Here is a 24,226-nt window from a genome sequence, read left to right on the forward strand (position 1 = left end):
TGTATATAATGTTTTATTCTTTGTCATACAAGGTACCTAATAGGCTAAGATATTTATTCTTTATCATATAAGGTACCTAATAGACTAAGATAGAACGCATTGCCAAACACTATCATAGCATCGTGAACACAAGTAGTAGTTATATAGCAAATATTCGAGAATTCTCAAAGACTGAACAAATGAAAAAGGGTTTTCATGCATGTGAATGACCAGCTTTGCAAGGAAAAACTCATCGAAGAGTGCGATTTTATACCAGTTTTGCAAGGAAATCAAGTTAAAATTCTTAAATTGGGACAACGATCAATAGCACCGTTGTGATTTGTGAACAGATAGTGGACTCCTCTAGTAGAGTTATCTTTTTTGCTTTAACCGTACGTTTCTAACTAAGCTGTGCGATTGTGATTCTTCAACTTGTTTAGTGGCTCAATTATTGTTCAAGAACGATTAGACTTACTCCAATGAACTTAATTGTGGATCCAAATTAAGCTTGATATTTCGGGAGTATTCATCTAACAAAGTAAATAAAGGAGAGACAAATAAACTTAGATATATATTTGTTGCTTCTTCCATTTCCCCTCTTTCATTAAGCCCCAAATTGTAGTCCAACCAAAGGTATACGATTACTTGTTTGTAGCACAAGCGCTGTTTATTCCAGAAAATAGTAGATCTAAAAATGGATCGTCAGTTTCTAGGGAATTGTTTGAAACCAAGTCCAGTTTTGGAATTTTGACAGGTTCGTTTGTGTTAGAAGCAGCAGCGGGTCTTTTCACTGAAACAAAGGCCACCTTCCTTCTCGATTGAGTTTGGGGTTCCACAGGCACATTCCCTGTTGCTGCCTCAGTAGTTGCAGGAAATTTATCCACTTGGGCTTGGGACGAATTAGTTGCATCTGTCGGTGGACATGAGGTTTCTTCCTCTGAAAATTCACAACAATTTCATGGTGAAGCAGTTATCGCAGACCAATATAACATGGTACCATTGCAAATAATGAAAGAATGTAAGTACAGCAATTTATGAAAAGAAGACAAATCAAAAGACATCCCAAATCTTTTAACCACAGTTGTGATTTAATTTTCCTACCAAAAGGTGCAGTAAGAAAAGTGTTGTAGGATGATTAGAAATTATTTCGCTATGATTTAGCAACAAAACAATACACTCTTAGACATCTAAAGACTTCAAATGTTGAACTTAGGGTGTTTGAAAAATAAATTTAGTATAAATTATTTGTGATTTTTAGAGTGCAAGTTGATTTGTAAATAAACTTGTGTTGTGAATAATAGCATAAAATGTACTACAAGTGGATCTGTAAATTATCTTGCAGCAAGATTTAAGATCAAAAAATTCATTCTTTGACCCCTAAAATTCTAAAATGTTTTTGGTACAAAAATCTATAAGAGCACATTTGAATGAATACTAATTATGAAGGCCGCTTTTTCGGTAAAATGCTCATTAGTTAATAGTTAAATATTTAGAAAAAGAAGAATTAAGCAAAATAGAGAGAGATAAAACAGTATATTTAGAAGAAGAATTAACTAAACTAATAAACGATACAGCGGAGCAAAGAAGATACCTTCATCAAAGAGTTCTAATGTTCTGTAATGAATAGTTGTAGTGGAGGATGGAGTAGCTTGTATATCTTCTTCTCTGGTTTCATCCTCCTTATTTTCTGTCCTCTCAAGCAAGAAATATTTATCTCCTTTCCAAACACATTCCAAAACAATCCTCTTATGTACTGAACGGTGGAATTCCCTGTAAACCTGCATTAGCTTGAAATGGTAAGAGATTAAGCCGTTGTTCCTTACCCAAGGATGTGCACAGGATAATAACTCTTTATTTAGAGAATAGCTAAAATCATAGCAAGAAACTAAACATAGACAGATCCACCAATCAGCCATGAATTAGTCAAAACTTAATATGAGAAAAGAAACAGACCTCTACGCCATCTTGAGATAGTTTTATAGATTGCTTTTCAGTAGTAAGAAATGAAACCTTGTTGAAAACCATAACCACGTCTTGTAGCATCTGTCACAAGAGCACAACAATAGGCTATGAGAACAAAAAAAAAAAAAGACTGCCAAATATGGCATCCGGTGAACATGTATGTTTCTCATGCATCAAAGACAAAATATTTTAGCTACTACAATGTTGTAAGATTGGCAATGCTTCATAGCAGTCCAACAAGTAGGAACAAGAGTTAATGTATGTATATAAAATTGAAAAGAGATGAAATAGCAACATGTTCGCCAGATACACATTTATACGAAATTCAAAGGTCCAATCATTTTACCCATTGTTCTGAAAAGTCTACCCCAAAACCATTCATAATCCCATATGTTTATGTGGTTACAAACAATATAGTGTCCACTTATGGCACATAAGAATTAAGCAGGTTAAGGATCATTAACACAGTCATGATCAAGTTAATATTGACTTTTTGCTGATTAATATTGTTTTTTCTGAAATTCCTGAAAGGTAGAATTTAAAACATCTTAGATCTATTATTCAACAAGATACTGATGAAGCAATCATGAATAAGATAAAACAATGGAGGGTTGGAATAATGAGGCACTTTACGAATCTTGTGTTACCATCAATCATCAGCCTCTCATAAGCAATTCATCAGGTCAAATCATTCAGTTTCTGAGAAGTGAGATCATAATTTCACAAAAAACCAAAATGATAATTTGTTTTGACGAATACTACCTGCTGAACAAGAACCCTGAGACGCGCAAGCAAAGCCATTACAGTGATACAAAATCCCGAGAAAAATGATTTAGCAAGCAATAAGGATATCTGACTGCATAAAAAGTAAAGGAATATATCATATTGTTCATCTGGAACATCAAATATTACTGAGTGCTGATGGTTAGTTTCATCGAGCTTTAAGTTACATTTTCTGTTTCATTATTTAAGTAAGCTTTACACTACTGCAAAAGTCTTTATATGTTATTAAACAAGGACAATATTGGGAAAATATGATTTGATAGAAACAGGAATGAGCAAGAAATATCTATAAGATATAAGGAATCAAGGATCACAAAAAGTTTGGAGGACAAACAAGGTCCACTTTAGAACTTGTTACTCATAAATATGGAGATAAAGCTAGCAAACCACTAATTAGACATATTCAATATGACTATATTGTCATCAATGTGGTAGAATCAGGAACCATGGTAACAGAGGGAACTGACGTAGTGAGAGGCCAATCAAAAAGAACAGTTGAGGTGCATTGAGTTCTTCAAATGAATAAAAAAAATAGACAAAATTGAGGATACATTGCTGCCTTGAGTATTGGTTCTGTCATCTGGAGAAGATAAAAACAACACAAGTCAGATTAACAGATAAAGAAATTAAAAAGTAGAATTTACAAATTGCATCTCAGCTATGAGAACATTTTTACATGCTTGCACATAAAATGTGTGAGCACAATAACTGGCCAGAAGCAGGAAACTTACTTTGCCAACCATGTCTAATAGAAATCAAGATAACTTTTTAATAATACATAATACACAGAAAAAAGATACAAATCCAAGTCCCTTTGTCTATGTGAACTTAGCTAAAGAGTATAACTTATGTTGTTTCCAATTAAGATTTACATAAAAGTAAATAAGTGAAATGGATAAGATCTACAGCTCAAGAGTCAACAAACACAATAAAATTGAGAAGGCTCAATATATACAAATTTCAGAATACAAAACTATGAGAGCCTACGTATTACAAATTTGTGGGTTATATAAATTGTTTATCAAAGCCACTATCTAGTTAACAAAGCGCAATGATACATAATTTTGCAGAAGCAGAATAACATATCAATATGGTAAGACAAAAATTAAGACAGAGAATAAAGACAGAGTGCACATGCCTGAGATAATAAACGTGCACAACCTAATAGGCGATTTTTCAAATTGTGATTTGAGCCAATGTCGTTTGACTTTAAACTGAAAAGCAAAAAAAATCATAACATATTTAGCTGCAGTATCTTTATTCTTAAAGATGGAGGCATGCATGTATTTGAACATAGACAATATACGTGCAAATGAATTGTGTCATAAATAAGACAATTGTTGTCAACATGTGTATTCTTAAGAATTTCTTATTGTGACAATTGTCAATTTCCAAAATGTATTGCAATAATAACTAAATAAACTAGGGCATGCAAAACCAATTATCAAAAGTTTGTGCCAAAGGTATACCTTTCTCTTTCTTGTTAATGCTTGATTAGCAGCGATACTATTTTTTCCAACAGGAATGATATATGACAGAAATTTGAAATGTTTTTTCTTATGAAAAGGAGAAATAATGGTTCTGACAAATTTCTTTTACACATGAATTGTAATTTGCTGAAAAAATAATGCTGTTTCTAGCTCTTACCAATTAACACCTCAAAATAATAATTGTTCTACCCTTTACCAGGGTTTTATACAAATAAGGAAGGATAACAAACAATAAAAATGCACCTGTACCATCTAGATGTAACTCTGCAAAATTCCTCTCACTCAATTTCATAGTCAATTGTCCAAGTCATTACCAGTCTAAGATTGTTAGATGTAATAAAAGAGAAGATCATATGATTGAAATGGTAAAAAGACCAAATAACATGAAGATGTGATTTCTTTTTTCCATCAGAGTGCAAAGATTCCATATAAAGATCTTATTTTAATACCTCAACTACCATAAGCCGATATGCTGATTGTATATCTTGATGTCATTCCTTAAGTTTCTAAAAGCATCTACTATAAGAGTACAAATTGCTCAAAACTTTTAAGGAAATATTTTGGCATATAACAAAAAAGACACATTTTGGTTAAAAAAAAATGGCCGATGTAGATTACATTATAATAACAGCTGGCTCCTTCAATGTCTTGTTCATGTACACTCCAAGGGATAAAAACCAATAGCAACAATTTGTTTCAAAATTAAAAGGTTCACAATGTCACCAAGAAAAAAATATTTGAAAGCACAAATACCGTGTGGGGACAATCGCCATTCGAGCAGGTTTTTTTCCATCAATAATGGGAAAGAGCATTTTCAGTATTCGCCCTAACTCAGTAGAATGAAGAAGATTCAAGTCTCTTCTCACCTTTTAGCAAGAAGTATCAGTCAGAAAAAAAGAGAAGAAAATAAAACATGCAATAAATGGAGACAAAAAAAAAACACTAGGACCTTTAAGAGATATTGAAAGTAAGAGCCATGTCGATGTTGGTTCTTGTTCCTGTAGACAATTCGATCAAGGACTCCAGCCTCAATTTGGAGTTGAACAAGGAGATGCTGAAGCCTGGTATGGACCTCTGAACCATTGAATGTCATTGCATCAAATCCAAACGAACCTTGCATAAATGAATACATAAAGCATTAAAAGTTGAATAAAAGGAGATTCATGCCTATTGCTTATTGCATTAATAATAATAGACTCATTGTCGAGTTAAATTCCACATTGCCTATCGTTACTGCTAACGTCTGAACTAATTCATAACCAGATTGGTGAACGTAATACTGTGAGCAGTGCACTCAAAGATCTCGGCCATGTTGATTCAATACATAACTGCATAATTGGAGTTTTTCAATCACTGAATCTGTCAAGATCGTGCCAGATGGAAAAGAAAAGTTCTATCTCAATATGGAACGTACAATATCCCAAAAAATTGCAGCAGTATAGAATTTATATCTCCATAAGCCCATTGCGAGGGAAGGGGGAAAAAAAAGAAGTAAGGCTCAATGTTTACTCGCGATCTAAGCAACTCGATCTAGTCAAAAGCGGCAACAACTCATTATGCATAACCAAAGCATAAGAAGCAAGTGAGTTACCATTGCAACACTCACCGTACACGAAGGGACGAAGATGCGCTGCTACGGAGTGGAGGAAACCCTCGATATACTGATTTAGAAGAAGAAGAAGAAAAGAGAAGAAGGTGCCGTGTGCGCGTGGATGAACGGGCGTGAATAGGAAAGGAGATTGGGAGGGAGAAGGAGAGGGAAGGGGAGGTCAGCAGCCGCTGTCCTCCTCTTTCGAGCGGCGACGACGACTGCGACGGTACGGTAAGAAAAAAGAGAAGAGGAGAGGGCTTCCGTCGGGAGGTAGGACGGCTGGTGGAGGAGGCTGCCCGCGATTGGGATGGCCGGCGTCGCACGAGGAAGAAGAAAGGCGTCTGGCGGAAGAAGAGGCGGCGCTTGATGAGCGGGTGTTGCCTCGGAGCGAAAAAGGGGAAGAGTAATTAAATCCTTAATTACTTCCCTAATTCTATTTGAATAAATTAACCCGGTTCAAACAAACCAGTTAATTTTAATTAAATCCAAACTAAATTTATCCATCTGATTTCATTTATTTCATCCAAAAAAAATTAATATGTATTAGATATTTATTCAATATTATTTATAAGTTAAGATTATTATTATTATTATTATTTAATCAGATATTTAATTTTTAAGAATTAATTAATTCCTTATTTTCCACTTGTCAAATAAATTGAAAAGGATCATGATTGTTAAATACCCACCTTCCTTAATTTATCATCTTACTATACGATTAAAAACTTAAAACTTTAGACCATGAAGTTAAAATAAACTTACGTTACTCCTCAGCTTAGATAAATCAATCTTGTGAAACATGTGAATGACCTTCGATTTGTTGAATTTTATTCTACTCACAGAATGCCTTAGTCAAAGATATGAATTGAGTTGAAAATTTATCCTTTACTTTTAGTTTTAGCTTTCCTCCCCCATCTATGTAGTCGGATCATAACGACCATTCAATCATAATTGATTGTAATCTTTTCTTAAGATCATCGTCCCTCATATTATAATTTATATTTGGACGGATGGTCGAAAGCCGTCTGAAGGCTACAGATGATGAGCAAGTGGCCACTAGTCGCGAGTCATCCGTCCCGATCCAAACTATAAATTAGGGGACGATGAACTTAAAAAGAAATCATAATGAATTGTAATCGGATCATCATCACAATCCAACCATAATTTTATATAATCCATCCCTTAATCCAAAACATATGGACCATGAGATTTGGTCTCAAGATAACAGCTAATAAACAACTTTCGATAGACAACTTCATGGTATGCAATAAACGGGGAGGTAGCGAGATCGTCGAGATGGCAAGTGGTCAAGGGTCAGAGTTTGAAAGGGATAACAATCTTTCCACGAATGCTCCATCATAAATCCAAATGTCAACCGTTCTATTTCTCAAATATATAATTGTGAAAACAATTCTCTCGAAAGCGGAATTGTTGACCAACGTTCAAAAGTCAACAGCGTCCCAAAGTCAAAGAAAAGCATCTGCTGAAACTCGAATTGATCGATATGTTCATCGAACAATCCAAGAGAATCAAGACTCGCCGCCTATTTCTTTCTCTCCTTCCCAACCAAACCTTTGAAAAACCATCCGCTCTGTACAAAATTCATAAAGAAACAATAAAAAGAACAAATAATACATCGTTGTTTATTTATTATATCTCCAAATATCCTCCCAAATTCATCAGCTCTGGACCAACATGGAAGACAATTAATGCTATCATATTGATGGGAATCAACATTAGTTTGATGGGAAGTAGAATAAAATAATTCTAAAATTCTAAAAAAGGAAATTATTTATGCAATATTGCATTACACCAATATTTAAAAGGAGAATTCAAATAAAAAAAACCATTTCATGGGAAGTAGTGCTAAAAATATGAAGGTGTAAATTCTCTTCCCTCGTAACGACTCGGGGGGCATTTGGTTCTTTTCTAGGAATAGGAATCGGAATGAGAATCGTTGTATTGTTGAATAGGAATGAGTATGAGCATGGATATCATTCTTAAAAGCAATGTTTGGTTAATTGCATATTTTCTATCGAAATAAATCAAAATTTCCTTTTTTACCCTTAAAGGAAAATAAGAGAAAAAATTAGATGTGAGATAAAGATGATGTGAAAGAAAAATATGATAAAAAAGAATGATGAGAGAAAATATGATAAGAGAGAAAGTGTGAAGAGAAAGAATGAAGAGAGAGAAAGTGTGATGAGAGAAAATGATAAAAGAGAGTGTGATAGGAGAAAGCATGATGAGAGAAAATTAGAGAGAAAATATGATGTGAGAGAAAGTATGATGGAAGAGGATGAAGAGAGAGAAAATGTAATGAGAAAAAAATGAGGAGAGAAAGTATGATGAGAGAAATTGAGGAGAGAGAATGTGTGATGAAAAAAAAGAACAGTGAGTGTGATGGGAGAGATTGAGGAGAGAGAAAGTGTGATGAAAAAAAAAAGAATAGTGAGTGTGATGGGAGAGATTGAGGAGAGAGAAAGTATGATGCGGGAGAAAATATGATGAGAAAGAAAGTGCGTTGAGGGAAAAAAAGGAGGGAGTGTGACAAGAGAGATTGAGGAGAGAGAAAGTGTGATGAGAGCGAAAGTGTAATGAGAAAAAAAAGAGAAAAGATAGTGTGATAGGAGAGTATGATGAGAGAGAAAGTATGATGAGAGAGAAAGTATGATGAGAAAAAAAAGAAGGAAGAGAGTGCGATGGAAGAGATTGAGGAGAGAGAAAGTGTAATGAAAAAAAAGAGGAAAGAGAGTGTAATAAGAGAGATTAAGGAGAGAGAAAGTGTGTGATAAAATGATGAGAGAGAATAAGGAGAGAGAAGTGATATGAAAAAAATAATAAATAAATATATTTTGATATTTAATATTAAGGGAGAAAATTTTAGTTTTAGGTCAAGGATATTTTTACCCAATTTCAACGATTCATTCCCTTATTTGTATTCTTATTCCTATAATCCAAACATTAACAATAACAATCAATGATTCTCATTCTCATTCCCCACTCCTATTCTTCTAAACCAAACACCCCCTCAAGTCTTTATATAAACAACAAGAGGGAAGTTCAGAAACTCTACCTGGCAATCAAGCTTCACGTCCATGGCTTCTCGCTCTCTCCTCTATGCCTTCTCCTTCCTCGCCTTTGCCTCCATCTGCAGCTGCAGACAACTCGAGGAGAAGGACAACCAGTTCAGTCTCGCATCAGTGAGAGAGTTCTTGACCAGGGAGGAAGACAGTATTGTGTTCAGCCTCATAGAGAGGGCCAAATACCCCTCCAACTTTCCTGTGTATGATCCTTCTTACTTGGCCGGAGCAGCCTTCCCATACCACAACCATTCCCTGGTCGACATCTTTGTCAGGGAGTCGGAGGCAGTGCAGGCCAGGGTAAGGAGTTAGACTTCCATTTCCATCTCCCATGTTTTCTCAAAGGGTTGACTTTCATTATTTTCAACTTTCTATAGGCCGGAAGATATCAAAACCCAGAGGAGATTCCCTTCTTCCCAGAGAATCTGGTGCCGCCATTAGTCCCTCCTTACCAATATCCAAAGGTAATATCAATACAACTCGCTATTATATACCGATCGATATAGCAACAATTTTGTAAAAATTTCCTTCTAAATACAAAGAAAGAAATGCAGAATTGAGTCACCTATCATGGCTAGTTGCCTAGTTCCTCTCCGCTCATTCCTTGTAGATTTTGGTGATGATTCTAATTCTCGGAAGTGCACTCACAGGTGTTATATCCTGCTGCTGCATCAGTGAATGTTAGAGACACCATATGGCAAATGTATTTTGATCAACTTCTTCCACAATTCACTTCAAAAGGAGATGATGGCAGATATGCACTCACAGCAGCTGCAGATCTTGTGTGTTTACAGGTAAATAGCTGTTTATCAAACACAATCACAAATGAATGCTTGTCATTTTCAGAAAAGAAGAAATAATTTAGCTATCTGCATGTTTGAAGGCACTTTCAAGGAGGATCCACTATGGAAGATTTGTGTCAGAAGCCAAGTTCAGAGATGCCCCAAATAACTACAGCAGTGCAATCAGAGCTAAAGTAGTATCTCAATTACTCTCCATTTTTCTTCTTTCCCTCTTGCAAAAAAATAAAAATTCAGAGACGTCCATATTTGTACAGGATAGGGATGCTTTGATGAGATTGCTAACGTTTGAGGTTCAAGAAGAAACAGTGAAGAGGAGGGTGGAGGAGAAGGCCAAGGTGTTTGGGCAAGATGTGACTGTAGATAATGGAACAAGCACAAACGAGAGCAGTCGTCCCCAGTACAAGGTTGATCCAAATGTAGTTTATCATCTTTATGGAAATTGGGTCATACCTTTCACAAAGCAAGTGGAAGTGGAATACCTTCTCCATCGCCTTGATTGATGATGCAATCATGCAACAAGTCTGATATTATTCTTTGGTGCTGAATTTAGAAAGTTATATGTGATGCCTACGTAGAAATAACTGACTGTTAAATTTATCTGGGAGTGAAACAAAACAGTCTTATCTGATGGGCATCAGTTCTCCTTGTTTCCATTTTAACAGTTCGTGCAATGATCGAGATCAAAATTGATAAGATAATATGCAGAAAATTATACATAGAATTAGTTGAAAATAACATTTTTGCAGTTGGCCAATATAGTTGGAGCTTGCTGATTTAGTTCCACAACCACAATGTACTGATGTGTGAGGGGAGAAATTTTATTCTGCATATATTAGAGTCGTAAATGAATCAAACGTTCATGAGCAAATTTAATATTTGATCTAGAGAAATTTATTTATTTTTATTCAATACATATAAAGTCAAAATGAACAAGCTTAACAACAAATTAAATTAAATGAACAAATTTAAACACATATACATTCAACTTATTAATGATCATGAACAAGGATTGTAAACAGTTCGTGAACAATGTTCATGAACAAAATTTGTGAATAATGTTATTTAATAAATCTCTCCTCAAGGTAAATAAATAAAGAAATTTTCAAAGTGAATAAATAAGTTTATATTATCAACTTAATAATCAAACATATTTAAAATTGTAAAATTTTCAAATAATTAAATAAGCTTAAACTAAGAGTTCGATAACATCTAAACAAACCTCGAAGGTTATGGTGCAGCAGAAGGACGTCAAGTTGTTACCCAGACACCCATGATTCAATCTCCAGTTATAACACATTTGCTAGGATTTTTTCTCCAAATAAGGTGCATTACCATGGAATGCTCGACTTTCTAGGCTGCTCGTCGCAATTACTTCTCGATTTACCTTAACGGTCGATGAAAAATTTCTATGGAACTAAGCCAGTCGCCCTAGATTCAGTGTTACCGGATTCATTATTTTTTTTTTCATTTCGATTACATCTAAATGAACCAAGCTCAAATTAAATTTGAACTAAATTCAACTTATAAAAAATTAAACAAAACTTAAACAACCATTTCTTCAGCTTAGTTTATTTTAAGCGGACTTAACTGGACTCAATTATCTTAATAAATAAACTTAAACATCACAAAACTTATCTCTGTTTAACTCGTTTACCGTCCGAAATATATGGCTTCATTGTTTAGGCGAGCATCCTTGTTGAAACACTGACAATTGGATAAATTTAAATTAGAAATAATCATCATTGTTATTCGTAATTAAATTAAAAAAACAAGAGGTTTAAGCACATTCCACGGCTGTAAATCTTGTTGTTAAATCACTGTGAAGAAAAAATGTTAAGCAAAAGATTATCACATAGACACCAAAAGACAACTGAAGTATTACGTCTCCCAGCAAGCTCAATTGCATAATAAAGAACTCAATCATATAAAGCTGAACAAACGATGATTGCAAAAAATTGAAGCAAGAAGATTTGATACAAAGGGGACTTCAGCAATCTTGAAGAATTTGAGAAAGTGACAAATAACTATCTATGATACTTCAACTACAGAAGTACTCAAGTTGACAACAGTAAGCAAGTGACAGCGGATCTGAAATATCTCATATGTTGCAATACATCAGAATATTAGGGAAATGTGTCCACAAAGATTCCCCCAATCAGTTATGTTGACGTCAGCATCACAGGAGGCGAAAATGGCAACTGCAAAAAGAAGCATGGCTTTCTCAATTTAAAAATGCAACACTGCCGCATATTTTAAATTCATTAACAATGGGAAAATGATGAATTACACTATCAAATAAACTTACAGCGGCTATTTTTTGCTCTCTACTGAAAAAAGAAAATACAAAGTTTAACTGCTCCAATACATACATGCTCAGGAAAATGCAGTTTGGAATGAAATTCAAAATGTACACCTTTTCCATAGTCGAAATGCAAAAGGAAAAGAACAAAGATAAATGGTAGATTTTTAAAGGTGTTCCTGTGCTCCAGTTCTTTCTAAAGTGTTTCATTGTTTGCTTTTACCAAAGAACGCACCTCACCTTCTCTTAGTTCCTCTTTTTTTTCTCCCAAAAATGTTCTTGTCAAGTTATATTGATTCAAAATAAGTTTTAACAGATCAAATGAACTCCAAACTATAAAAATAAGAGAACCCGTAAAATAATACAAGATATTATTCCTGAGAACTTAAAGAATTCAAATCTGTCTTTAATCTTTGATTTTGAAACGTTTGATCCATGAAATAGTTTTGGTCAAAACTTTTAGGCTAGGTGGACGAAAACAATTCAATTCAACTCAAAAAGACAAAAAAATATTCAAATAAAATAAATCTTGATCTCGTGAATTCAATGATTCTCTTATTTGTCAAAAATAATAAAATTTAAAACCTAAACAAAACCAAAAGGAGACAAACATAACTTTCATGTAGAAAAAAATATATATAATTTTCATGGTTCTTCACGGCATAGTTACCAGAAACAAACTGCATCATCCAGTCAAAGTGGAAAATATAAACTGGGGCACCAGTCCACTTTTACCATTTTTATAAAAATCAAACCGGGCGATGATTGACCCGGTCAAATCCAAAACCGAATATTTTCCCAAGTTAGCTCATGGATTGGGCATGCGAAAAAATCGAACGGACCAGCCAGTTTTGTGAAAACCAGCCAATAGAACAGACCAATTTTATGAAGACCAGACAGTCAGACCGGCCAATTTTATGAAAATCAACTGTTAGGCAAATTTTTGGAAAGTCAAGACAACTGGTCATGTTACTTGAAATGACTAAAACTCCGGCACTAGAGATTGCAATCCTTGACTATGGGTTATACAATCAAATCGATTATGTATCTAAACGAGCTAAAATCAGATTGAAAAGACCAGTTTTTATCACCCTAAGAAAATCAATTGAATTCATAAATCACCTAATAAAACCGATATTTGCACTACCACAAAGATATGTCCATTTTTATTTTGTTATTTAGAGCAATTTTTATCATCAAGCAATCTTGGTCAAAACATGAACTAAAAACTTTGGGAAAAAATTAAGGTCAAATTTACACTCCTTATGCTCTCAGAAACAAATAGCAAGTCGTATTTTATTTAAAGTTGATTTGATCTTCCAAATAATTTTTAAACTAAGATCATTCAATGATGGTTAATAGAGCTAAAACTACTTAGTAAGAGTATTTCAGGAATTAAAATATGAAGGTGAGAGAAGGACATGTGCTCTTGCGTCAAAACCGATGTGAAAGGTGAACTACAGAAAATATTGAAACCCATCTTGGGAAATCTGCTAAGATAATAAAGTTAATAGGAATCCAACATGTTCTTACTATTTATTAGACAAATTCTAAACATAAACTAATCAGGCAAATTCTAAACATAGACTAACATGTGCAATGAGAACAAAAAATTCCTTTTTGGCCCTAGTCCTCTTTTATAGGACTCAAAGTGAGCACATTCTTAATAATGGGGTACCATGACCAAGAAGCCTAGCCCAGATGGATCTAGCCTATCTCTGCAACTCAATGCTGCTCAGGTCAATCAGGCAAATGTCGGCTTCCCATTGGTCGAGAATGGAGCACTTGGATCGGTTCCTATTTGCAGTACACTGCTAATTTTCACAGTGCACATATGACAATCATTGCTCCTAGAACTAGACAATGACTTTACCCACATCAAAGACTATTAGCTATAAGTTGATCTAGCCGCATCAAGTTTAACTCAGGTTACCAATCATGAATTTTGTTCTAGAAACTAATTTACATATCGGAGAATTATTCCAGTCATTCATTTTAACAATTTTCATGTTAAAATAGAAAAAACAGGATCATCTTCTCACTGGATGGCCACCAACTGCTACAATGAAAAATTTCTTCCTAGATGCTTAACTCCACAAGTTTATGTGACTATATAAACTTGGAAATTTTAAATTTCTGTTCAATCACTAAAGAATATGGAAACAGAAACATAAATTATAAACAATAAATGATTGCCAAGAGTATGTAACTCAGAATATAACTGAGAGAAGAAACAAGTTAATATGCCCAGCTTAAGTAGTGAAAATATAGATGCATTGGCAACCATCTTAAAGCAACTTATAAAAATGAAAAAAAAAAAAACATGTGACCTGCTGGTTACTTGACATTTAGTTCCTAAACCAAGTAATAATCAAGTTTAGAGGTTCAAGAAAACAAATGCTTGAAGAATGCTAGACTATATACAATTGATGGACTGCAAGATGAATAACTTAAGAACTTCGGAATGTGCAATTAGCAAACTTTTAGGTACACGCTTGCCCAAACTTTGAGCTATACCCTTGTTCGTACTACCATCATTGTAAGCATCAAGTGTTAGGAGGGGCAAGGAGCAAATAAATTCCAACATTCAAGTATTAAGATGAAAGAAATAGAAGATAAAGAAGCCTACCCCAGAAGTCCACGACCTCGCCATGCTCTAGGTGTCACAGTAGCATGCATCAGTACACCCTGCCTAACTATTTCCATATGTATTGGATTGCCATGATTCGATTGTGCTTCTGCCAAAAGCCTTGCTTGTAATTCATCACCCATCTGGACATTCCCAAATTTCACAATCTCGTCGCCAAGTTGTAAGCCATCTTCTGCAGATGGCGAGTCATCTGCAATTTCATCAATAATAGCAAAAGGTACCCGGAGTACAGGATCCTCTATCATAGGAGATCCTTGAGGTAAATTTCCATAAGAAGTTTGGTCTGCATTAAAGACAAAGATATGGTTAGTGAATTGTGTCCAAATTACTCCAGAGATATTTGATTTAGTCACAAATCATGCAAACTTTTGAAATAATGTAGTATCAATGAGAAAAGTGTGTTCCACTTTCTTTGCAAAATGTTCCTTCCCGTGGTTAGGAATAGCCCCATCACCGATGGACAATTTCATTGACACATCCCTCGAGTCGGTCAAAGGTTATGCCTCTAAGTCACTAGACAATACTCAAAATACAACCATACACTATAATACAAGAGCATCATACAAACAAATAATAACAATTTAACTCGAAAAAAAAAAACCAAACAAATGTTATCCATATTTACAAAGTTTCAAATAAATAAAGCAGCACGTGACAAATATTGAAAACATAAAATGAGGAGTGTAGAAACATAGATAACTAGAAAGGAAAATTGCAAAGATTGTATGTGTTAGAATAAGTAAAAGGGTATTTGTGTCTTTTGATGTCTATCTTCTTTTCTATATAAAGGCCTAACTCGTGGGGTTTCCATGACACGAGATTTTAGGTTTTGCTTTTAATATAACATGGTATCAGAGCGAAAACCCTAATTTCTTTTTCTCTTCCCCGCGCCGAATTCGTGTTACCTCGCGTCGAATTCCTGTTCCCTCGAGACTCCGACTGGATCCCAATCGAAGCTGCTCGCCGCCACGTTCCATCGTCGCCCTCCCTTTTCCACGGTTTCCAGGTCAGTGTCGGCTCCTCGATCGCGCTTCGTCGGCCCTCCTCCTTCCTCGCGCCGCCTAGTTCGCGACATTTCTTCTCTCGCGGCTAGGGTTTGCATGACAACAACTCCTTCCGCGACGGGCTATCTCTTTCTGCCGCGCGAATTCTCCAGCAGCGACAGCCCTCCAGCGACAGGCTGTCTCTTTCTGCCGCGCGAATTCTCGCGCGGCAGTGCCGAGCTTCGCCTGCTATTTCGTGGACACCGAGCTCCGCCTCGTCTCCACCATATCTTCGTTGTTTCTTCCTTGATCTCTTCGCCCTCCTCTTTGAGGCTCGCGACCAAGGATTGAGCACGAACCCCAATCCTTCTCCCGTCTCTGCTCTGTCATCAGCAGCCAAGAATCTTCGCCTTTGCTTCTGCTCTGTCTCTGCTCCGTCATCAGCAGCCCATCAGCAAGCTTCGAAGAGTTCCTGCTGGAGTAGGGCATCTCCGTAGAAGCTTCTACATCTCATCCGACCCTGCTGTGAGTTTTCTAGTGGCTGTTCTCGTTCCCGGATTCATCCGATTGGGCAGAAGAAGCAAGCGCAGTCCGGTTCACAGTTCTATTCATGGCTACATCTGACGCCCCAAAGCCAGATACCTCAATCTTTACCAACTATATTACTGCACCCCTTTCTTCCGAGCAGTTGGATGGTAAAAATTATATCTCCTGGGCATCTCATATTGAACTTTGGCTTGTTGGACAGGGGTATGAGACACATCTCACTCAAACTGAAGAAGATGTTCAAGACGCCGATCGTCCTCTGTAGAAGAAGGTTGACGCTCAGTTGTGTTGTATTATCCGAGCCACCATCCATTCATCTCTTAGGAATGTCTTCCGTACTCACAAAACCTACAAAGCTGTTTGGACACAAGCTCAACAACTCTTTACAAACACCTCTCGGCGACTCTATCAAGTTTGTGAAGATCTCATGACTATCCTCAGCGCCGATCAGATTAAGGATTCAATGTCAAATTATCTGGGTTCAGTTTCTAGCCTTCTTTGTGACTTCAATGAACTGCTCCCATCTGCGGCCGATCCTGTTGAAGAGCTTGAAAATCGGAAGAAATTTTTTATGTCTTTGGCTTTATATGGTCTACCCACAGATTATTCTCATGTCCGTGACCAGATCCTGGACAGCCCCACAGAAGCTACCATGGAAAATACCTGGGCGACTCTTCTCTGTGTCCTGGCCAAAGTCTTGACGATGCCTTCTTCTGTTCCTGTCGACTCGTCAGCTTTGGTCTCTCGACACAAAGGACCTCCACCTCGCAAGGGTGGCAAAGGACGCCCTTGTGTGATCATTGCCACCGACCGGGACACACGATTGATAAATGCTGGAGTCTACATGGTCGTCCTCCTCGTGCTGCTCAGATTGTTCAGAGTCTATTGCTCCTTCAGCTTCCACTTCACAGTTAACACCTGATTCGACTTCAACACCTTCCTATACTGACTTTCTGAAATGGTTTGAGGATCGACAGGCTTCGGGCTCCACTGCTACCATTGCAGACGCTGGTACTTCCTTTGTTGGCATATCTCGTTCTTCGAGTCCTTGGGTTCTTGATTCTGGGGCCACCAATTATATCACTGGTAATAAATCCCTTTTTTCCTCTCACTACTTCTGGTAATTTACCAATGGTCACCATGGCCAATGGTTCCCAAACTCAATCCCAGGGTATTGGTATTGTTCATCCTTCTTCATCTCTTTCAGTTCATAATGTTCTTTATGTTCCCGGCGCTCCTTTTAATTTACTGTCGATAAGTCAACTTAATCGATCTCTTGATTGTGTCATTTCTTTTACAAACACGTATGTTTCCTTACAGGACCGGAGTACGGGGAGGATGATTGGCTTCGGATGTGAATCTCATGGCCTATATCGACTTCACCAACCCTCTTTTGTTGGTTCGGCGGCGACATCTCCACTTCTTGTTCATGCTCAATTGGAACATCCAGGTCTTAATAAGTTGAAACAGTTACATCCTAGTCTTTCTCACTTAGAGTCTTTATCTTATGCGTCGTGTCAATTAGGTAAGCATGTTCGTAGTTCTTTTTCTCCTCGTATTGAGAGTCGGGCCATGTCTCCTTTTTCTTTGGTTCATTCTGATGTTTGGGGTCCGAGTCGTGTTTCTTCTACAATGGGGTCAAGGTATTTTGTTACTTTTATAGATGATTTTTCCCGTTGTACATGGTTATATCTAATGAAGGATCATTCCGAATTGTTTTCTATTTTTGAATCCTTTTTCCTTGAAATAAAAACTCAATTTGGTACTTCCCTTCGAACTTTGCAAAGTGATAACGCATGCGAGTATTTGTCTACTCAGTTTCGTACCTTCTTGACATCTCATGGTGTGCTGCATCGCACGTCTTGCCCTCATACCCCTCAACAGAATGGGGTTGTAGAACGCAAGAATCGTCATCTCCTTGAAACCACTCGGACTCTTCTTCTCCATTCTCATGTCCCTCATCAGTTTTGGGGTGATGCGGTACTTACTGCGTGTTATCTCATCAATCGCATGCCTTCATCCACTCTCCAGGGTAAAATACCTCCTCAGGTGCTTTATCCACATCAGTCCCTTCATCCTCTACCACCTCGAGTCTTTGGTTCTATTTGTTTTGCTCATGCTCTTGATCCCGGCATTGACAAACTTTCTCCTCGGTCTCATAAGTGTGTCTTCCTTGGGTACCCACGGTCTCAGAAAGGGTACAAGTGTTATTCCCCTACTCTTCGTCGGTACTTCATCTCTGCTGACGTCACATTCTTTGAGTCGGTTTCTTTTTTTGGTCCTTCCGCTTCACAGGCCGAAGTTTTTCCCTATCCACCTGCACCGATGACTATCTTTTATCCTCCGAAGGCACCTCTATCACCTCCTGCCTCGTCTCCTCCTTTACAGGTTTATCAGCGCCGTCCTCGTTCTGCTTTGCCGCCGACCAACACTAACACTGCTGTGGGCACATCTGTGGAGCCAAGTCCTTCGTCGTTTCCTCCGGTCCCATCTCCTGACTCTGATGTTCCTATTGCACTTCGAAAGGGTATGCGTTCCACTCGTAATCCCTCTCCTCACTATGTTTCTTTAAGCTATCATCGTCTTTCCCCATCCTATTATTATTGTCTGTCTTCCCTGTCGTCTGTTTCTGTTCCAAAGACTGCAGGTGATGCCTTTGCCCATCCAGGTTGGAAACAGGCTATGCTTGATGAAATGAGTGCGGTGGGACTTGGGACCTCGTTCCTCTACCTCCTGGGAAGTCAGTGGTTGGTTGTCGATGGGTGTTTACGGTGAAAGTTGGTGTAGACGGTACGGTTGATCGGCTTAAGGCTCGTCTTGTCGTTAAAGGCTATACTCAGGTATTTGGATTGGATTATGGCGACACCTTTTCTCCTATTGCCAAGATGTTTTCTGTGCGTCTTTTTCTGTCTATTGCTGCAATTCGCCATTGACCCCTTCATCAGTTGGACATCAAAAATGCATTCTTGCATGGTGACCTGCTCGAGGAAGTCTAGCAACCTCCGTGTTTTGTTGCTCAGGGGGAGTCTTCTGGTCTTGTATGTCGCTTGCGGAAATCTTTATATGGTCTCAAGCAGTCACCCAGAGCATGGTTCAGTAGATTTAGTACCATAATTCAATAGTTTGGCATGACTCGAAGCGAGGCTGATCATTCTGTTTTTTTATCGCCACTCATCTACTGGTTGCATCTATGTAGTGGTTTATGTTGATGATATTGTCATCACAGGTAATGATCATCTTGGAATTTCACAAGTAAAACAACATCTTTTCAAACATTTCCTGACAAAAGATCTTGGTAAACCCAGATATTTTCTAGGGATAGAAGTGGCACATTCTAAAGATGGGATCATTATATCCCAAAGGAAGTATGCAATGGATATTCTGGAAGAAACAGGAATGTTAAACTCAAAGACAGTCGACAATCCCATGGATCCTAATGTCAAGCTCCTACCAAATCAGGGGGAGCCTCTTTCAGATCCTGAACGGTACAGGCGATTGGTAGGGAAACTAAGCTACCTTACTGTCACTCGTCCGGATATCTCATTTGCAGTGAGTGTAGTAAGTCAGTTTCTTAGCTTCCCATGCAAAGAACATTGGGATGCAATGACTCGCATTGTTCGATATATCAGGGGTGCACCAGGAAAGGGTCTTTTATATGAAGACAAAGAACATACTAAAGTCGTAGGATATTCTGATGCAGATTGGGCAGGATCTCCCTCTGATAGAAGGTCCACTTCTGGATTTTGTATATTTATCGGAGGTAACCTTATTTCTTGGAAAAGCAAAAAACAAAATGTTGTGGCAAGATCCAGTGCAGAGGCAGAATATCGAGCTATGGCTATTGCTAGTCAAGAACTTATATGGTTAAAACAGTTGCTTCAGGAACTAAGGTTTGGAGAGGTTACACAAATGTCACTCATATGTGACAACCAAGTCGCTATGCATATTGCCTCAAATCCAGTCTTCCATGAGAGAACAAAGCATATTGAAGTTGACCGTCACTTTGTCAGAGAGAAAGTCATATCTGGAGAAATATCTACTAGTTTTGTCAACTCAAATGATCAGCTAGCAGATATATTCACTAAATCACTTAGAGGTCCCCGGATTGACTACATATGTAACAAGTTTGGTATATATGATCTATATTCTCAAGCTTGAGGGGGAGTGTTAGAATAAGTAAAAGGGTATTTGTGTCTTTTGATGTCTATCTTCTTTTCTATATAAAGGCCTAACTCGTGGGGTTTCCATGACACGAGATTTTAGGTTTTGCTTTTAATATAACAGTATGAACTTCGAACACAGTTGTAGCAACATCTAAAAATATGAGTAGCATGTCTAATAAACTGACTTAGCATCTGCAGACTGATTTAAAGATAAATGTAAAATAGGTGATAGAAGAGATTTCTGGGAGGCAATAAATTAGAGAAGATAAATAAGAGAAAAAAATGCAAATGCTATAATCTCATGGACATACCTATATCTAGCTCTCAATCCAAGAGGGTTGCCTAGGCCAAGTCCCTCTCTTAACAATGCGATTATGATTAAGATTCCAATTATTTCCATGATAGAGATTCAAACATTAACATTGCTTTTCTCTTACATTATCTTACTTCTATTATTTTGGGCCTCTCCTACCAGCTTCTATTGACAAGTCTATTATTCTCTTCATATCATTCAGAGACTACTAGAGGTGTTAAGTCCACTCAATAGACGTGCTAATGGTGTTTTGAAACTTGATACCACTTGGTTCAGAGTTCTTGCAATTTATGGACTTTCCTTTTTTAGTTATTTAGGTTTCTACACACTTCATTTTATGTTTTTGATGTTTGTCATGAACTGCTTTATTAATGAGAAACTTTGTAAATATAGATAACATTTATTAAGCTATTTGTTCAAGTTAAATTGTTATTCCTTGTTGATTTATGCTCTTATATTCTTGTGACTGGTGTACAATTGTGTCACAAGCATTTTTAGCAACTCAAAAGCATACCAAGTGTATGTGGTTATAACTTCAATGAAGGTTTCAAATAAGCATGAAAACAAAAATAACCAAACTATACATGTGAATATGATTATGCAACAAAGGTACAGAGAATATAAGCTACTATTAGAGCATGTGCTAAAATTAATGGCTCCTATCAAACATACAATCCCAACATAAATGATGGCATATTCCTATTTATAATAAGCCTAACTAAATAATAAATGTATATTATTTAATCACCATACCTGAACTCAACGGTGGCAGTGGAGTGACTTTATTTAGTGAGTGCAGCACCTGCAGGTTTTTCTCAATTTGTCCTGTGATATCCTTGTAGTCATTTTGAAGCTCTGAAAACCCAAAAGAAAAGCAGATTTAACATAAAGATAGAAGGAGGTCCAACTAAGAGCTTACGAACCTTAAAACTAGCCTGTTAACTCAGCCAAAGAAATAATTGATGAGAATATATATATACTGACATCTGACAAGTAGCAAATTCACGATTTATTTGGTTTCGAGAACTCCCAAAACACACAAACTCAAATAATCAAATGACTTACAGCATGCCAGGGCTCAGTTTCAGGTATAGAAGCATTATATTTAACTAATAATAGCTTCCAATATACTACTCTCTTCTTTAGCTGGTGAATGTGCCCCATAATGAAAGAGCATCAGTAAATCTATCCATTAATGATAAGAATAGATAAATAAATAACCCCCACATTTTGCTAAGAACACAAACGCAACGCTTCTAGTTAAGCTTCGGTGGAGTATAAATCAGAACACAAACATTTCGACAACTAATTCCCCGTGAACCATTTTATTAATTCTAGATTTGCTAATTTTCCATTTTCAACGTACCAGCCAGCCGGCGGCGTTGCGATCGTACAGCCGAAAGGTCGATGTCTGTCCTCGGGAATCCCTACATCAACATAGAGAGAGAGAGAGAATCAGATTACATTAATAAGGTCAGAGAGATTCTTCAAGCAGAAAAAGGAAACTTGCAAGATTGGGTTGGTGACCTCGGAGTCAACGAGGTTGCCGGATAGACCAGGGCCGGAAGGGCCGCAGAGGGACTCGATGATGGCGTCCATCTCGGCCTCCATGGACGCTCTCATGTCCATGAGAGAAATCGTCTCTGCCTTGAGATTGGGCGCCGCCATCCTCGCTCGCCGCCGAGGTTTTCGTTCTTGCCCGCGCACGGCTGCTCCTGGACTACACAACCAGCTTTCCTAGTTTTACAGTGACAATTAATGGCGTCGAAGTCGGGTTTGTTTGGATCCGCTAAGGATCCGAAATTGAAATCCGACAAGAACAAGAACCCCACCCATCTTCGATCTTTGGTGGGACTGAGATGAATAATGAATAATAAATAATGATGCATAAAAAATTAATAATGTAGGATAAAAAAAGTTATATGAAGATTTTTTAGTTGTGAAATAAATAATAGATTTTTATGTTTTTAATATGATATTGAGATGATATTAGAGACTAAAAGAACGCTTATAAAAAACATGTAAACTTTAAAGAAAATTAAAAGAGTATTTTGTATTCCACTCATTTTTTTTTCAAATTATCAAAAACAAGACTTCCCTCATTATTATTATTTTTATTTAAAAGACCCCTATCCAATTTGCTTTGAAGTAAAAATAGTCCATCTTATTTTCTACTTTTTTATTTTTAATAGGCTAATTAGAAGAAAAAAGAAAATAAAGTAAAAGTAAAAAAGGAAAGAAAAAAAAATATAATAGAAAATCTTAATAAAAATAAAGCATTTAATTGTTTGTATTTTTTTGTTTTAATAGCTAATTATAAAAAATAGAAGAAAAAAAATTATTTATGAAGTTGTTTTGCCCAAGACAGCACATACCAAAGCAGTCCCATATGAAGGTATCAATTCGGATGGATTGGATCGGACAATTGGAATTCAATCCAAAACACTTAAATTCAATCCGACCAACCCGATCAATCCGAACTCAACCCAGATAATTCGAAAATTCGATTCAAAAAATATTTTTTTGATTATTTTTTCTATAATTCTTCATTTTTATCTCAATACTATATCATTATCATACAAACATGATATTAATATACATAAAAATATCTTAATTTTTAAAATAAAATTCGATTTAACTCCAAAAAGACCCACTAAATCCTATATTTAAGTCAACCTGGGTCAACCCGAATCCGACCCGATCCAACCCAAAAATTTTTAACTCTCCAACCCGTACCTGAAAATATCCAATCCAAACCTAATTTTTTCGGATCGACTCAAATTGAATCGTCAGATCGGATTCATTTTGGCAACCTTACATCTAACCCATATTATTAATTTTGAGAGGAAAAAACTATTTAAAATTTACTAACTCTCTTAAAATATAAAGATCAAACCTTGCATCTATAAAAACTTCTTAATTGAAAAGGTTCTCCTCTCACTATAAACACATACTTTTCACCCTTCAAATATAAAATTTTTAGCTCCGTCTATTTAATATTTTTTCATTTAATATCTCTATCATCCAATCCAGATTATGGATTTTAAGAGAAAATAACAGTTTTGAAATTTCATTATTATTCTTAAAATAAAAACCTCAAAGTGTCACAAAAGCTATTGAATTTGCATGAAGATAAATAGATAATGACTTCACTCGGGTAATATCTTCAAAAGAATATACAGAGCTTGGCATCGAACTTATCTACAAGTACATTTCGCTTACCTTCATAGAGTAGTCCATTTCGCAAGGAATTTTTGCTCTCTCGAATATTTCCTATCATTTTCTCTAAAAGAATTCCATCTCAATAGAATCCTTTGAGCCATTGATCATAAAGTTTAATTTCATCAAGTCATCCATCATAATAACTTAACTATGTTGAATCATGTCACCTCGAGATAATGCAGTAGTTAAGACATGTGATATTATCATATAAAATTTTGAGATTGAAATTTGATGCATCTAAGCATGTCTTCCTCATGCCCTGACCACTTACACTAATGAGTAGTAGTCATCCATGATTTAACTCCTCCGTATTAACAGACGAGTTGACGGGAGCGATAAATACAAACGAATTACCTTTT

General features: G+C 36.5%; 3 protein-coding genes across 5 annotated transcripts; 1 reads left to right on the plus strand and 2 right to left on the minus strand.

The window, feature by feature from the left end:
* Window positions 1-522: 522 nt before the first annotated feature.
* On the minus strand, window positions 523-6,213 carry LOC122006668. Of its 3 annotated transcripts, XM_042562250.1 has the most exons (10): window positions 5,629-5,689; window positions 5,495-5,542; window positions 5,164-5,327; window positions 4,968-5,080; window positions 3,863-3,938; window positions 3,276-3,304; window positions 2,704-2,797; window positions 1,933-2,022; window positions 1,571-1,757; window positions 523-916 (listed from the first exon to the last, which is right to left on the minus strand). In XM_042562250.1, exons 2-10 carry the CDS (start codon window positions 5,523-5,525, stop codon window positions 621-623), a joined length of 1,080 nt encoding a protein of 359 aa, XP_042418184.1. In that variant the 5' UTR covers window positions 5,526-5,542; window positions 5,629-5,689; the 3' UTR covers window positions 523-620. The 3 variants fall into 3 exon arrangements, with proteins under 3 accessions (XP_042418184.1, XP_042418185.1, XP_042418186.1); XM_042562251.1 differs by lacking the exons at window positions 5,495-5,542; window positions 5,629-5,689 and adding an exon at window positions 5,821-6,213; XM_042562252.1 differs by lacking the exons at window positions 5,495-5,542; window positions 5,629-5,689 and adding an exon at window positions 5,806-6,213.
* Window positions 6,214-7,008: 795 nt separating this feature from the next.
* On the plus strand, window positions 7,009-10,364 carry LOC122004638 (chorismate mutase 2, cytosolic-like). The gene is made up of 6 exons (XM_042559492.1): window positions 7,009-7,118; window positions 8,861-9,188; window positions 9,266-9,352; window positions 9,539-9,682; window positions 9,772-9,864; window positions 9,946-10,364. The coding sequence occupies exons 1-6, from the start codon at window positions 7,009-7,011 to the stop codon at window positions 10,189-10,191; spliced, it is 1,008 nt and encodes a 335-aa protein (XP_042415426.1). The 3' UTR covers window positions 10,192-10,364.
* Window positions 10,365-11,616: 1,252 nt separating this feature from the next.
* Window positions 11,617-22,378, minus strand: LOC122006669 (26S proteasome non-ATPase regulatory subunit 9-like). Its single transcript, XM_042562253.1, has 5 exons — window positions 22,173-22,378; window positions 22,012-22,072; window positions 21,399-21,500; window positions 14,620-14,923; window positions 11,617-11,889 (listed from the first exon to the last, which is right to left on the minus strand). Exons 1-5 carry the CDS (start codon window positions 22,311-22,313, stop codon window positions 11,868-11,870), a joined length of 630 nt encoding a protein of 209 aa, XP_042418187.1. The 5' UTR covers window positions 22,314-22,378; the 3' UTR covers window positions 11,617-11,867.
* Window positions 22,379-24,226: the final 1,848 nt, after the last annotated feature.

This window comes from Zingiber officinale, chromosome 7B (assembly GCF_018446385.1).
Source record: "Zingiber officinale cultivar Zhangliang chromosome 7B, Zo_v1.1, whole genome shotgun sequence".
Classification (NCBI taxonomy): Eukaryota; Viridiplantae; Streptophyta; class Magnoliopsida; order Zingiberales; family Zingiberaceae; genus Zingiber; species Zingiber officinale.

Coding starts and splice junctions, on each gene's coding strand:
- LOC122006668 (XM_042562250.1), bottom strand. CDS start 5,525: ATGGCCGAGATCTTTGAGTGCACTGCTCACA. Junction 2,023..2,703: donor TCAGGGTTCTTGTTCAGCAG/GTAGTATTCGTC, acceptor CTCTTGTGACAG/ATGCTACAAGACGTGGTTAT. Junction 917..1,570: donor ATTAGAACTCTTTGATGAAG/GTATCTTCTTTG, acceptor GTGAATTTTCAG/AGGAAGAAACCTCATGTCCA.
- LOC122004638 (XM_042559492.1), top strand. CDS start 7,009: ATGAGATTTGGTCTCAAGATAACAGCTAATAAACAACTTTCGATAGAC. Junction 7,119..8,860: donor GAGATGGCAAGTGGTCAAGG/GTCAGAGTTTGA, acceptor ATAAACAACAAG/AGGGAAGTTCAGAAACTCTA. Junction 9,683..9,771: donor CAGATCTTGTGTGTTTACAG/GTAAATAGCTGT, acceptor GCATGTTTGAAG/GCACTTTCAAGGAGGATCCA.
- LOC122006669 (XM_042562253.1), bottom strand. CDS start 22,313: ATGGCGGCGCCCAATCTCAAGGCAGAGACGATTTCTCTCATGGACATG. Junction 22,073..22,172: donor GCAACCTCGTTGACTCCGAG/GTCACCAACCCA, acceptor ATGTTGATGTAG/GGATTCCCGAGGACAGACAT. Junction 14,924..21,398: donor ACTGCCACCGTTGAGTTCAG/GTATGGTGATTA, acceptor TCTTTAATGCAG/ACCAAACTTCTTATGGAAAT.